Source organism: Cibotium barometz, chromosome 20, assembly GCF_041138505.1.
Source record: "Cibotium barometz isolate CiBa-2024 chromosome 20, ASM4113850v1, whole genome shotgun sequence".
Lineage (NCBI taxonomy): Eukaryota > Viridiplantae > Streptophyta > Polypodiopsida > Cyatheales > Cibotiaceae > Cibotium > Cibotium barometz.
In genome coordinates, this window is record NC_141065.1 from 42,688,393 (window position 1) to 42,702,799 (window position 14,407).

Sequence of the window (14,407 nt, forward strand, 5' to 3'; positions counted from 1 at the left end):
CCCACATTCTTTTCACTAGAAGGGTTATGTGTTTTTTTGTAAACTAAGTCGCATGCGATGTAACACATATAATAAAATAGTCTTGACATCCACACATAATGTCTATAATAGTGTCTTCTTAATCAGAGTTTTAAAAAAAACACCAGTAAAATATTATAAGTACAGATGGGTTAGCGAATGTTTTTATATATAAACCTAAAACTTTAAAAAACCTAGGCGAATCTTTGAGATTTTCTATCTTATATGATAGCATGTAGTATGCTTTTGGCGAATTTGTCTCTTTAACCCACTAAAATTGAAAAACCAAGTGGGCATTTTTTCCCCTTTTTTTTGTTGGGTGAAATAGCTTGACAATATCAAAGACCCCTCTAAAATAGGCCTTGGGCTAAAAAGAGTCCCTTTTTTCCCCTTGTTCTTAATGGATCATGTGTTGTGTAAAAAAATAAGATATTTATAGAACAAAATCAAATATGAAAGTAAAAGCCAAATTGAGATTCATCACTTTTGTTCGTATTAAGAGTCTCAAAAAAACTCGAGGTCTGTTTATGAGATTATTCTCAACCCATGTTGTGTAGAGAAAGTGTATCATTATAAATACAACACACTCTCCACTTATCATTTAACATGTGTCAGAGTTATCATTTTAAATACTACACTGTCCACTTATCATTTAAAATGTCTCACAGATATCATTGTAGAATGTATACAAATTCTTCACTCATCATTTGAAATGTATCGCAGTGTACACTTTTCAAGTAGTAACAAAACAGGTCACCTTTAATATATAGGTATTCTGAATGTGTACAATATGGGATTTATATAGATAAAGGATGAAGACCCACTAGTAATATAGTAGGGTGCACAGGGTTTGAACAAAATACTTGATTACATGCTAAGGTACTTGAACAAAGTACCTTAAATACTTCACTATACTTGGGATATGAGTGCTTGCACTTGCACACACACACAAACACACATAGTTCCTTGCTCTCTCGATTGGCCATGAGCAAACTTACATTGATAGTTGTCCAAGCATGGTTAGTGTAGTAGATAGACTCAAACCTTTGGGCCATCCAAGATAAGATACGACTCGACAATGCTCTTACCCTTTGCTCCATAATCATAAAAGGTAGCTTCGTGGTCTTTAAACTTCACTTCTTTGTAAATCGGTCCATTTGTGAGCTCCTTTGCAGGAGCGATCAATGCAGTTGGTGCTGCATCACAAAACATTGTTATAGACAACCTTGAATTCTGACGATTGGGGATAACCCTATGTTCGATGCTCTTATACCTCCCATTTGTCAAAATCTGAAACCATAGATAGGAAATCTTGTCCATCATACATAGAATATACTAGTAACATTATTACTAATGGTTGAACTTGAAGCACCCTTTAGAGCTTAAAAGGACATTTTAAGCGCGTCGATTGTTGATGCTCTCAAATTTTCCAAAGGTTTCAAGAGTGGCACCTAGAAAAAGTATAGAAGTTTTAAAATAAAAAATCATGGGCAAGGTGTCATGAGAAAGAGAGAGAGAGAGAGAGAGAGAGAGAGAGAGAGGTAAGAGTAGAAGGTTGAGGCAAAATGGTAAAATATATAAATAAATATTAATTAACTAATATTATACATATTTAACGTAGAAATGAAGCATGCTTGTATGATAAATGAGCATAATTTTAAAGAAGTCAAGATGTTCCATAATCTGATCGGTGTTTCTATTACATCATCTTAAGAGACGCAGGTGTATCTGTTGATGTAATTTTTGAGATATGTATATATATATATATATATATATATATTCCTCCCCAAAAAAAGAAGTCATCTAGATGTTAATGAAAGCTTGCAAATTTAAAGTGAAGGTGGAGAAGGGATTTTGAGAATTAATTGACATAGTACCTCCACTTGGTCCGCGACGTTGAGATACACACACACACACACATTTATTTCCCCCAAAAAAGAAGAAGTTTAGATGTAATTTTTGAAGATATATCTATATATATACACACACATTTATTCTCCCCAAAAAAAGAAGTCTAGATGTTAACGAAAGCTTGCGAATTTGAGGTAAAGGTTTTCTAATGAAGCTCTCATCTATCAAAAAAGAACGAAATAAAATATGCATCTATGATCTAGACCAATGTAAAAAAAAAGTCATCCTTTAGTGTAATTTTCACAGCTCAAATCGATAAATAATTTTACCTAGCCTTGAATTTAAAAATTCAAAAATTTGAACTTTTAGTTATAAAACCAATTCATCTATGCATTTTTTCAACTAAACGGGTTGAGTAGACCGAGCGTTTTGGTTGAGTGTGTGGGTGTGTGCGTGAAGGTCCTGAGCACAAAGCAACTTGCACAAAAAGGAGCGATAGGATGTGGAGGGGGCGCGGTAGACAAAGGTAAAGAAGTAGACACACCTCCACTTGATCCGCGACGTTGACGACGAAGGAGCCCTTGATGGGGTGGGCGGGCACCCAGTCGTCCTGATGGCGGACCTCCAGGCTCACAGGACCCTCGTCCTCCTGCAGCACCAGCGTGAGGGCGCCGATGTCCGAGTGCTTGTGGAAGCCGTCGGTGAGCTCCGGCTGAGGGCAGCGAGGGTAGAAGTTGATAAGCATCTTTTGATAGGGCTCCACCCCAAGCGCCTCCTCGATAAACGACGCCCGCTGCCCCAGCCCCACCGATATCACGCCCAGCAGCCGCAGCGCCAGCGCCTTCAGCTCCGCGCTGTACTCATCCATCGTCTCCCTACGATCAGAAACCATCACACACGAATTATATAAGCAGCTCGACACCACAACGGCCATTACCTCAACAAAGCAGGCCGCAACTTGGGCCAATAATCAGAGTCTTGCACCCACAGCGGCTGAAGAACGAGTCGCACCATCAAATCGTAAGTGTTATAACCATCCCATACAAATTATAAAAGCAGCTTGACACCACAACGGCCATTACCTGAACGAAGCAGGAAACGTGGGCCAATAATCATAGTCTCGCACCGACAGCGGCTGAAGCGAGAGATACAAGAAGTCTCGCCAGTCCCTCACGTTGTCTTCCTTGATGGTATACTTGCTGCCATACCCTTGGGATATGACTCCCGGCCTGCCCACATAGGCAGCCTTCTCTTCCACCGGCAAAGCAATGAACTCTTTGGACACCTGCATCATCCTCTCCATTAACTCTAGGCTCACTCCATGATTCACAACCCTAAAGAAGCCCCACTCCTCACAAGCGGCCTTCACTTGGCTCACAACCTCCGGCATGCGCGACTCCTCCCAGCCGCCAAGGTCTATCACCGGTATCCTCTTCTCCAAAGGGGGCGTTTCTATGACCGAAAGCCCAGCAAGCTGTTCTGCAGTTCTGGCCTTTCTATGATAGAAAGCCCGGCAAGCTGCTCTGCAGTTCTGGTCCTTCGATACTTCTCGGGCACCTCTTGCACCCCCTTCTCCACCAAGAGTTCCACAGGCTCTCCTTGCCAGGTATTCTGAATGTACAATATAGGATTTATATAGATAAAGGATGAAGACCCACTAGTAATATAGTAGGGTGCACAGGGTTTGAACAAAATACTTGATTACATGCTAAGGTACTTGACCAAAGTACCTTAAATACTTCACTATACTTGGGATATGAGTGCTTGCACTTGCACACACACACACACACATAGTTACTTGCTCTCTCCATTGGCCATGAGCAAACTTACATTGATAGTTGTCCAAGCATGGTTAGTGTAGTAGATAGACTCAAACCTTTGGGCCATCCAAGATAAGATACGACTCGACAATGCTCTTACCCTTTGCTCCATAATCATAAAAGGTAGCTTCGTGGTCTTTAAACTTCACTTCTTTGTAAATCGGTCCATTTGTGAGCTCCTTTGCAGGAGCGATCAATGCAGTGGGTGCTGCATCACAAAACATTGCTATAGACAACCTTGACTTCTGACGATTGGGGATAACCCTATGCTCGATGCTCTTATACCTCCCATTTGTCAAAATCTGAAACCATAGATAGGAAATCTTGTCCATCATAAATAGAATATACTAGTAACATTATTACTAATGGTTGAACTTGAAGCACCCTTTAGAGCTTAAAAGGACATTTTAAGCGCGTCGATTGTTGACGCTCTCGAATTTTTCAAAGGTTTCAAGAGTGGCACCTAGAAAAGTATAGAAGTTTCAAAATAAAAAATCATGGGCAAGGTGTCATGAGAGAGAGAGAGAGAGAGAGAGAGAGAGAGAGAGAGAGAGAGAGAGGTAAGAGTAGAAGGTTGAGGCAAAATGTTAAAATATATAAATAAATATTAATTAACTAATATTATATATATATAACATAGAAATAAAGCATGCTTGTATGATAAATGAGCATAATTTTAAAGAAGTCTAGATGTTCCATAATCTGATCGGTGTTTCTATTACATCATCTTAAGAGACGCAGGTGTATCTGTTGATGTAATTTTTGAGATATGTATATATATATATATATATATATATTCCTCCCCAAAAAAAGAAGTCATCTAGATGTTAATGAAAGCTTGCAAATTTGAAGTGAAGGGGGAGAAGGGATTTTGAGAATTAATTGACATAGTACCTCCACTTGGTCCGCGACGTTGATGACGTTGAGATACACACACACACACACATTTATCCCCCCCAAAAAAGAAGAAGTTTAGATGTAATTTTTGAAGATATATCTATATATATACAGACACATTTATTCTCCCCAAAAAAAGAAGTCTAGATGTTAACGAAAGCTTGCGAATTTGAAGTAAAGGTTTTCTAATGAAGCTCTCATCTATCAAAAAAGAACGAAATAAAATATGCATCTATGATCTAGACCAATGGAAAAAAAAAAGTCATCCTTTAGTGTAATTTTCACAGCTCAAATTGATAAATAATTTTACCTAGCCTTGAATTTAAAAATTCAAAAATTTAAACTTTTAGTTATAAAACCAATTCATCTATGCATTTTTTCAACTAAACGGGTTGAGTAGACCGAGCGTTTTGGTTGAGTGTGTGGGTGTGTGCGTGAAGGTCCTGAGCACAAAAAGGAGCGATAGGATGTGGAGGGGGCGCGTAGACAAAGGTAAAGAAGTAGACACACCTCCACTTGGTCCGCGACGTTGACGACGAGCGAGCCCTTGATGGGGTGGGCGGGCACCCAGTCGTCCTGATGGCGGACCTCCAGGCTCACAGGACCCTCGTCCTCCTGCAGCACCAGCGTGAGGGCGCCGATGTCCGAGTGCTTGTGGAAGCCGTCGGTGAGCTCCGGCTGAGGGCAGCGAGGGTAGAAGTTGATAAGCATCTTTTGATAGGGCTCCACCCCAAGCGCCTCCTCGATAAACGACGCCCGCTGCCCCAGCCCCACCGATATCACGCCCAGCAGCCGCAGCGCCAGCGCCTTCAGCTCCGCGCTGTACTCATCCATCGTCTCCCTACGATCAGAAACCATCACACACGAATTATATCAGCAGCTCGACACCACAACGGCCATTACCTCAACGAAGCAGGCCGCCAATAATCAGAGTCTCGCACCCACAGCGGCTGAAGAACGAGAAACACGACGTAGTCTCACCATCAAATCGTAAGTGTTATAACCATCCCATACAAATTATAAAAGCAGCTTGACACCACGTAGTCTCACCATCAAATCGTAAGTGTTATAACCATCCCATACAAATTATGAAAGCAGCTTGACACCACAACGGCCATTACCTGAACGAAGCAGGAAACGTGGGCCAATAATCATAGTCTCGCACCGACAGCGGCTGAAGCGAGAGATACAAGAAGTCTCGCCAGTCCCTCACGTTGTCTTCCTTGATGGTATACTTGCTGCCATACCCTTGGGATATGACTCCCGGCCTGCCCACATAGGCAGCCTTCTCTTCCACCGGCAAAGCAATGAACTCTTTGGACACCTGCATCATCCTCTCCATTAACTCTAGGCTCACTCCATGATTCACAACCCTAAAGAAGCCCCACTCCTCACAAGCGGCCTTCACTTGGCTCACAACCTCCGGCATGCGCGACTCCTCCCAGCCGCCAAGGTCTATCACCGGTATCCTCTTCTCCAAAGCGGGCCTTTCTATGATAGAAAGCCCGGCAAGCTGCTCTGCAGTACGGTTCCTTCGATACTTCTCGGGCACCTCTTGCACCCCCTTCTCCACCAGGAATTCCACGGGCTCTACCCCCCATTCCTTGCCAGGAGCCACTATACTGATGGGGCCTATGGGTGGCTGGACAAGTACAGCAGTGGCCATTGCTGATAATGAAGCAGCTAGGCTGATCTATATAAGGATGATAACACAGAGAACAGCTCGCTACCCTTTCTATATAGGCAGTTGCGAGGTTTATGTGCCGGTCTTTCCACAACACACGGCAGGCCTAGAATTTTTGAACGGCGCCCCTATTTTTTTCTTTTGAAGGGATTTTCTTTAACTAGCTTTTTCTTTATGAAGAGATTGGAAGGGCATATAACTAAATTTCTCAAAACCCTTCCCTTCTTTTGAAGGGTAATTTTGTTTTCACCCTTCCCTTCTTGTGAAGGTTTTGACCCTCTTGGAAGGCTAGTGCAACCTTCAAATTCTAGTACTGACACACAGCCTTGGTTTTAACATTTAAAAAAAAATCTTGTTGAAAACCCACTTCCCTTTCATTTTCAATTTTCAAAGAGAGTCATTCCTTCTAGTGTTAAAAACATAATATTTTATTTTTTTGTCCTTTAAAAAAATGATATTTTCATGACATTTAAAAGCTATTTTTAGTATTTCTTAAAATTGCAAATTGTCAGATGCACAATTTTTCCAACAATCGTACCATATGTAGATGCAAGCCTTCACAATACACATTTCGCAAAATTCATGCCTTTTAGAAATCGTTTGCCTTGTTAGTTAAAAAAATCAATTTATAATTAACCAAAAATTGTTACTCTCCATGGTCAAAAGTATCTCCTCCTTTTAGAGTGCCTCTTAGCATGGTCGAAAGTATCTCCTCCATCTAGAGTGCCCCTTAACATGGTCAAAAGTATCTCCTCCTTTTAGAGTGCCTCTTAACATGATCAGAAGTATCTCCTCCTTCTAGAGTGCCCCTTAACTAGCTTCCCTGAGAAAAAGATGCATTATTAATCTGTTCTTGAAAATTTTAGATGGAGAATAATTGGTAGCACATTGTATAGCTCTGTTGAGATCGTTGCACATTAGCTTTAAGTACATTTGCCCTTTCATCATAGGTTTTTTTTAGTTCTACAAGTTAATGTGCACCCTAGGCCTTGTGTAGCCCTACAACTCCACTCTTTACAACTGTAAAGAGCCTTGGTTTTCTTTTTAAAAGACTTATTTCCCTCAAAGAACTTCTAGGTGATTTTAATCACAACTTTGTGGTTTCTAACTTCAAATCTTATATTTTACACACCAATAGATTATTGCTACTCTTTCTTCTTTTTTATGGAAAATACTCCCACCATTTATTAATTTGTCATCATTTTTGTAGATCTATCAACATTAGTCCTTGATCATTATTCTTTTAGATATTTTTATTCAAAGAAAGAAAAAAACCTTGTTGGGTTGGCTAAACCATCTTGAGAAGTCAAATTTGAGTGACAAAGAATGACACGAGAAGCTAGATTTTATGTGGATATGTGCTATACCTTTACAATCTAAGGTTTTTCTACTGCTAGCAAATACATCATGCATTTATCTTTACTCTACATGCCCACCTTGCTTTGCAAAATTAAAGAATGTTTTAAAAGATTTGATTAAAGAAATCTTGAAATGTGTGAGGGACTATTGAAAGGTGTAGTATAGGAATGGAATAGAATCTTTGACAATTGTGGCTATCCAAATGAAATTGATAACAATTGTTTTGAGTTACTTCACCCAAAGAAAACGAAATATTTGAAATGTGAGCTTGTAGGAATGGAACTAATAGAGATTTCTTTGTCTTAGTAGACCAAATGATCGTATATACAATTTTTGGGAGGATATTAGATGGAATGATGAAATGATTGTGCATATGATTTGTAGAAGATATTAGATATTTCTTTGTATTATTAGATGGAATGATTGCATATATGATTAGATATTAAAACATTCGAATATCTCAAAAACAAGTTTTTACGAGCATTTGGAATTTTCATTATATAAAATATAGAAAGTTAAACATGATTGAGCTAGGAGAAAAACAATTACCTTCTCAAAGTTAGATAATTAATACTTTTAGTAAAATATCACTATCATGAAAAATATGTTTGATAAATCCAATGTGTGTTTGTTTGTAAAGTAACTTTTCTAGAAGTTTTTTACATTTATATTTTCTCAAATATTAACACACTTGTGCCTTTTTTCGGTATGCATGCTTCACATTAACTATCTTCAAACAAGATCTTCAGGAAGCCAAAAATTAACCACCACTACATACACTCTATTTAACATGCTATCTCTATTAAAGAATCCTTATAACATTGATGTTACGGGCAAGAAGCCATGAGATAAAGAACAAGATCAAGGACAAGCTATCAAAATACCCTAAAGCATACAACCCCTTATTTAATCCTAGTCTCATTATCCCCTCTCCTCAGTCATACGTTCATATGATTGAGGGAAAGATTGAGAGAGAGAGAGAGAGAGAGAGAGAGAGAGAGAGAGAGAGAGAGAAGAGAGAGAGAGAGAGTCACATATCTAGGAAAACCCATGGCCTTTTCTCCCACCTCTCCTTATATACCAATTGTCCCCCACATAACTCCTCTACTTGCTACATTTGGTCGCACATGTTACACAATGGCAAGTCTGTAGACTAAGGCCATAACTTTCTATTTTTTGTCAACCATCCTTAGACAAGCATTCATATTCATAAAATGTAAGCATCTACATAGTAAGCATACTATGTACTGAATTTGGGGTACTAAACTTCATGCACTTCTTGTCCTCTAAAAGGTATTAAATACTTATTCTCCCTTATTGTATTCTTTTCCCTCTAAAATATATTCAATACTTAGTCTCCCTCCTCCAAACAACATACTTTGGTACTCTCCGAATCACTCTCCTTATCTAGGAATCCACAACATGAAGGGCATGGAAGATGCAAGGATAATACGACATGTTCGAGTTCAGAAATATTCCCAAGGCAAGTTAAACTAGGGGGAAAAAAATGAAGGGCACTCTACTTATATAGGAATCCACAACATAAAGGGAATGGAAGATACATGGATAACATGCCATATTCAGGTAAGTTAAACCAAGGAAAGAAAATGAAGGCATGCATAACGATGTTACAATAGGAATCCACAACATAAAGGGAATGGAAGATACATGGATAACACGCCATATTCAGGTAAGTTAAACCAAGGAAAGAAAATGAAGGCATGCATAACGATGTTACAATAGGAAAACTAAGGCCTTGGGTGACTTAAGGATCTCATGAAAGCTCTCTTTGCACCAAACAAGAGGACTGTTATGTAAGAAAACCTAACACAGAAAGTAGGATCAACACAATACAAAGCACTAAATTGCAGAAAGAAGTGGTGAATAAACAATATTATTGCTTGTAAACTTTGATTACAAGCCAAACCGTGTGCTCCAAGTAGGGAGCTTTGATAATGACCTAGATAGACTCTGGACGGAGAATGTCTTGTTTACAAGAGTACTCAAACATAATGAACTCGATGATAAACTAAGGCCGTAAAACTAGTCTAGATATAGTATCCAGGGTTGACATCGATTTAGGTCAGCCATGTCCCACGACTTGGTCCATAATTACCAATCGATGATATCATCTGGCTAGAACCATATTAGACTATAACTAATTTATATCTCTCGCACGACCATCTAAGACCATATGGACCCTCAAACCAGTGTGGTCACATAGCCTGAACAAGCATGCATCGTACTTGTTGTTGATAGAGTGCCAATTCTATATAAGCTAATCATCTGGACACACTTGGGAACTTCATAGTGTCTGAGTGCTCACACCACAATGGTTGATCCTTATAAAAACTGGGGAGGCTTACAAAATAGAGCATATCCATTACACAAAGTAACATTATGAGGGTGGAGCCTTGAGAAAATTCTTCTCCAATACCCTATCTTACTATCCACTTATCATAGGTGAACTATCTCTTTGGTCCACAATGATGAGTCGATGAAGATGGAGCTCCAAAAGAATTCTCCCAAGATCCTTTATGAAAATATCTCCCAAGATGAAGATTGGAAGGGCATAGAACTAAATTTCTTAAAACCCTTCCCTTCTTTTGAAGGGTAATTTTGTTTTCACCCTTCTTGTGAAGGTTTTGACCCCCTTGGAAGGGTAGTGCAACCTTTAAATTCTAGGACTCATACACAACCTTAGTTTTATTATTTTTTTTAAAAAATCTTGTGGAAAACCCACTTCACTTTCATTTTCAATTTTGAAAGAGAGTCATTCCTTCTAGTGTTAAAAACATAATGTTTTATTTTCCTGTCCCAAAAAAAATGATATTATCGTGACATTTAAAAGATTTTTTTGTATTTCTTAAATTTACAAATTGTCAGACGCACAATTTTTCCAACAATCTTACCATATGTAGATGCAAGCCATCACAATACACATTTCGCGAAATTCATGCCTTTTAGAACTCGTTTGCCTTGTTAGTAAAAAAATCAATTTATAATTAACCAAAAATTGTTACTCTCCATGGTCAAAAGTATCTCCTCCTTTTAGAGTGCATGTTAGCATGGTCGAAAGCATCTCCTCCGTCTAGAGTGCCCCTTGACATGGTCAAAAGTATCTTCTCCTTTTAGAGTGCCTCTTAACATGATCAAAAGTATCTCCTCCCTCTAGAGTGGCCCTTAACTAGCTTCCCTAAGAAAAAGATGCATTATTAACCAGTTCTTGAAAATTTTAGATGGAGAATAATTGGTAGCACATTGTATAGATCTGTTGAGATCGTTGCACATTAGCTTTATTACATTTGCCCTTTCATCATAGGTCTTTTTTAGTTCTATAAGTTAACGTGCACCCTAGGCCTTGTGTAACCCCACAACTCCACTCTTTTCTACTACTCTTTGAAGTCTCCTAGCTTCATACATTAGTCAATATTAAAATGCTTGGATTTAGTTTTACGGCTGTAAAGAGCCTTGGTTTTCTTTCTAAAAGACCTATTTCCCTCAATGAACTTCTACGTGATAATAATCACAACTTCGTGGTTTCTAACTTCAAATCTTATATTTTATACCAATAGATTATTGCTACTCTCTCTTCTTTTTAATGGAAAATACTCCCACCATTTATTAATTTGCCAACATTTTTGTAGAGCTTTCAACATTAGTCCTTGATCGTTATTCTTTTAGATATTTTTATTCAAAGAAAGAAAAAAAAACTTGTTGGGTTGGCTAAACCATCTTGGGAAGTCAAATTTGAGTGACAAAGAATGACACGAGAGGCTAGATTTTATGTGGATATGTGCTATACCTTTACAATCTAAGGTTTTTCTATTGCTAGCAAATACATCATGCATTTATCTTTACTTTACATGCCGACCTTGCTTTGTGAAATTAAAGAAAGTTTTAAAAGATCTGATTAAAGGCATCTTCAAATGTGTGAGGACTATTGAAAGGCGTAGCATAGGAATGGAACTACTAAACCAAAAAAATCATTGAAAAGTGTGGTTACCCAAATGAAGGTAATAATAACAATTTCTTTGTCTTACTTCAAAATCAATAGAATCTTTGACAATTGTGGCTATCCAAATGAAATTGATAACAATTGTTTTGAGTTACTTCACCCAAAGAAAAAGAAATATTTGAAATATGAGCTTGTAGGAATGGAACTAATAGGGATTTCTTTGTCTTAGTAGACCAAATGATCGTATATAAAATTTTTGGGAGGATATTAGATGGAATGATGAAATGATTGTGCATATGATTTGTAGGAAGATATTAGATATTTCTTTGTATTATTAGATGGAATGATTGCATATTTGATTAGATATTAAAACATTCAAATATCTTAAAAATAAGTTTTTAAGAGAATATAGAATTTTCATTATATAAAATATAAAAATTTAAACATGATTGAGCTAAGAGAAAAACAATTACATTTTCAAAGTTAGATAATTAATACTTTTAGTGAAATATCACTATCATGATAAATATGCTTTCCCTCTAAAATATATTCAATACTTAGTCTCCCTCCTCCAAACAACATAACAAGGATATAATTTACCTAGTATGAAGATCTCCATTTTGCAATAGGGTGAAATGATGTCCATCAAGAAACTTTGGTACTCTCTGAATCACTCTCCTTATCTAGGAATCCACAACATGAAGGGCATGGAAGATACAAGGATATTACGACATATTCGAGTTCAGAAATATTCCCAGGTCAAGTTAAACTAGGGGAAAAAAATGAAGGGCACTCTACTTATATAGGAATCCACAACATGAAGGGCATGGAAGATACATGGATAACACTCCATATTCAAGTTCCCAATTTTTTATAAGGTGAGTTAAACCAAGGAGAGAAAATAAAGGCATGCATAATGATGTTACAATAGGAAAACTAAGGCCCTGGGTGAATTAAGGATCTCATGAAAGCTCTCTTTGCACCAAACAGGAGGACTGTTATGTAAGAAAACCTAACACAAAAAGTAGGATCAACACAATACAAAGCACTAAATTGCAGAAAGAAGTGGTGAATAAACAATATTATTGCTTGCAAACTTTGATTACGAGCCAAACCGTGTGCTCCAAGTAGGGATCCTTGATAATGATCTAGATAGACTCTGGACGGAGAATGTCTTGTTTACAAGAGTACTCAAACATAATGAACTCGATGATAAACTAAGGCTGTAAAACTAGTCTAGATATAATACCCAGGGTTGACATCGATTTAGGTCAGCCATGTCCCACGACTTGGTCCAATCGATGATATCATCTAGCTAGAACCATATTAGACTGTAACTAATTCATATCTCTCGCACAACCATCTAAGACCATATGGACCCTCAAACTAGTGTGGTCACATAGGCTAAACAAGCATGCATCGTACTTGTTGTTGATAGAGTGCCAATTCTATATAAGCTAATCATCTGGACACACTTGGGAACTTCATAGTGTCTGAGTGTCACACCACAACGGCAGTTGATCCTCATAAAAACTAGGGAGGCTTACAAAATAGAGCATATCCATTACACGAAGTAACAACATGCTGGTGGAGCATTGAGAAAATTCTTCTCCAATACCCTACCTTACTTTCCACTTATCATAGGTGAACTATCTCTTTGGTCCACAATGACAAGTCGATAAAGATGGAGCTCCAAAAGAATTCTCCCAAGATCCTTTATGAAAATATCTCCCAAGATGAAGATTGGAAGGGCATATAACTAAAATTCTTAAAACCCTTCCCTTCTTTTGAAGGGTAATTTTGTTTTCACCCTTCTTGTGAAGGTTTTGGCCCCCTTGGAAGGGTAGTGCAACCTTCAAATTCTAGGACTCACACACAGCCTTGGTTTTAACATTAAAAAAAAAAAATCTTGTTGAAAACAGACTTCGCTTTCATTTTCAATTTTTAAAGAGAGTCATTCCTTCTAGTGTTAAAAACATAGTGTTTTATTTTCTTGTCCTAAAAAAAATTATATTATCGTGACATTCAAAAGCTATTTTTAGTATTTCTTAAATTTGCAAATTGTCAGATGCACAATTTTTCCAACAATCTTACCATATGTAGATGCAAGCCATCACAATACACATTTCACGAAATTCATGCCTTTTAGAAATCGTTTACCTTGTTAGTAAAAAAAATCAATTTATAATTAACCAAAAATTGTTACTCTCCATGGTCAAAAGTATCTCCTTCTTTTAGAGTGCCTGTTAGCATGGTCGAAAGCATCTCCTCTATCTAGAGTGCCCCATGACATGGTCAAAAGTATCTCCTCTTTTATTAATCGTAGCACCTAGCCCATATCTAAGAGGTAGCTACCACTAGGGATAACTAATATACTTCGAGAGCATAAGAGCTTGGCATACTCCGTTGGCATATATCTTACACCGTCTTCAAATAGAAATACCTTCTACTAAGTCCTCTAAGAATCTAGAAATCACTCACCACATGGTAACAACTAATTTAAAACTTAAAGCAGCCAACTGTGTGTGAACATGCAAACAATATATGCAAAAGTGGAAAGCACATAAAGAACAAAAGATTATGATTTGAATACACCTGTTTTAGTGCTCGTTGATGTTATGCATTTGCATTGATGCATTGCTGATGTTGTGCAGACTGCTTCTCTTTGCTCTTTGTAGGCATTGCATGACTCCCCCCTTCCTAATTTGTGTGCACGGTCGGTGGACTATTGGGGCGTGTTTGTATGCTCTTGTTTAGCTGAGATCTCTGCAAAATGTCTTATTAACAAATAAGAAAAGAGAAGAATAAAATTTGTTATTG

The 14,407-nt window shown here is 37.9% G+C and overlaps 2 protein-coding genes across 2 annotated transcripts; both read right to left on the bottom strand.

The window, feature by feature from the left end:
- Window positions 1-802: 802 nt before the first annotated feature.
- LOC147627900 (jasmonate-induced oxygenase 1-like) lies at window positions 803-3,458 on the bottom strand. Its single transcript, XM_086814870.1, has 3 exons — window positions 2,952-3,458; window positions 2,414-2,744; window positions 803-1,308 (listed from the first exon to the last, which is right to left on the bottom strand). The coding sequence occupies exons 1-3, from the start codon at window positions 3,257-3,259 to the stop codon at window positions 1,057-1,059; spliced, it is 891 nt and encodes a 296-aa protein (XP_086670996.1). The 5' UTR covers window positions 3,260-3,458; the 3' UTR covers window positions 803-1,056.
- Window positions 3,459-3,478: 20 nt separating this feature from the next.
- Window positions 3,479-6,296, bottom strand: LOC147627901 (jasmonate-induced oxygenase 1-like). The gene is made up of 3 exons (XM_086814869.1): window positions 5,708-6,296; window positions 5,097-5,427; window positions 3,479-3,991 (listed from the first exon to the last, which is right to left on the bottom strand). Exons 1-3 carry the CDS (start codon window positions 6,250-6,252, stop codon window positions 3,740-3,742), a joined length of 1,128 nt encoding a protein of 375 aa, XP_086670995.1. The 5' UTR covers window positions 6,253-6,296; the 3' UTR covers window positions 3,479-3,739.
- Window positions 6,297-14,407: the final 8,111 nt, after the last annotated feature.

Coding starts and splice junctions, on each gene's coding strand:
- LOC147627901 (XM_086814869.1), bottom strand. CDS start 6,252: ATGGCCACTGCTGTACTTGTCCAGCCACCCATAGGCCCCATCAGTATA. Junction 5,428..5,707: donor ACGTTTCCTGCTTCGTTCAG/GTAATGGCCGTT, acceptor TTCTGATCGTAG/GGAGACGATGGATGAGTACA. Junction 3,992..5,096: donor ACGTCGCGGACCAAGTGGAG/GTGTGTCTACTT, acceptor CTATGGTTTCAG/ATTTTGACAAATGGGAGGTA.
- LOC147627900 (XM_086814870.1), bottom strand. CDS start 3,259: ATGCCGGAGGTTGTGAGCCAAGTGAAGGCCGCTTGTGAGGAGTGGGGC. Junction 2,745..2,951: donor ACGTTTCCTGCTTCGTTCAG/GTAATGGCCGTT, acceptor TTCTGATCGTAG/GGAGACGATGGATGAGTACA. Junction 1,309..2,413: donor ACGTCGCGGATCAAGTGGAG/GTGTGTCTACTT, acceptor CTATGGTTTCAG/ATTTTGACAAATGGGAGGTA.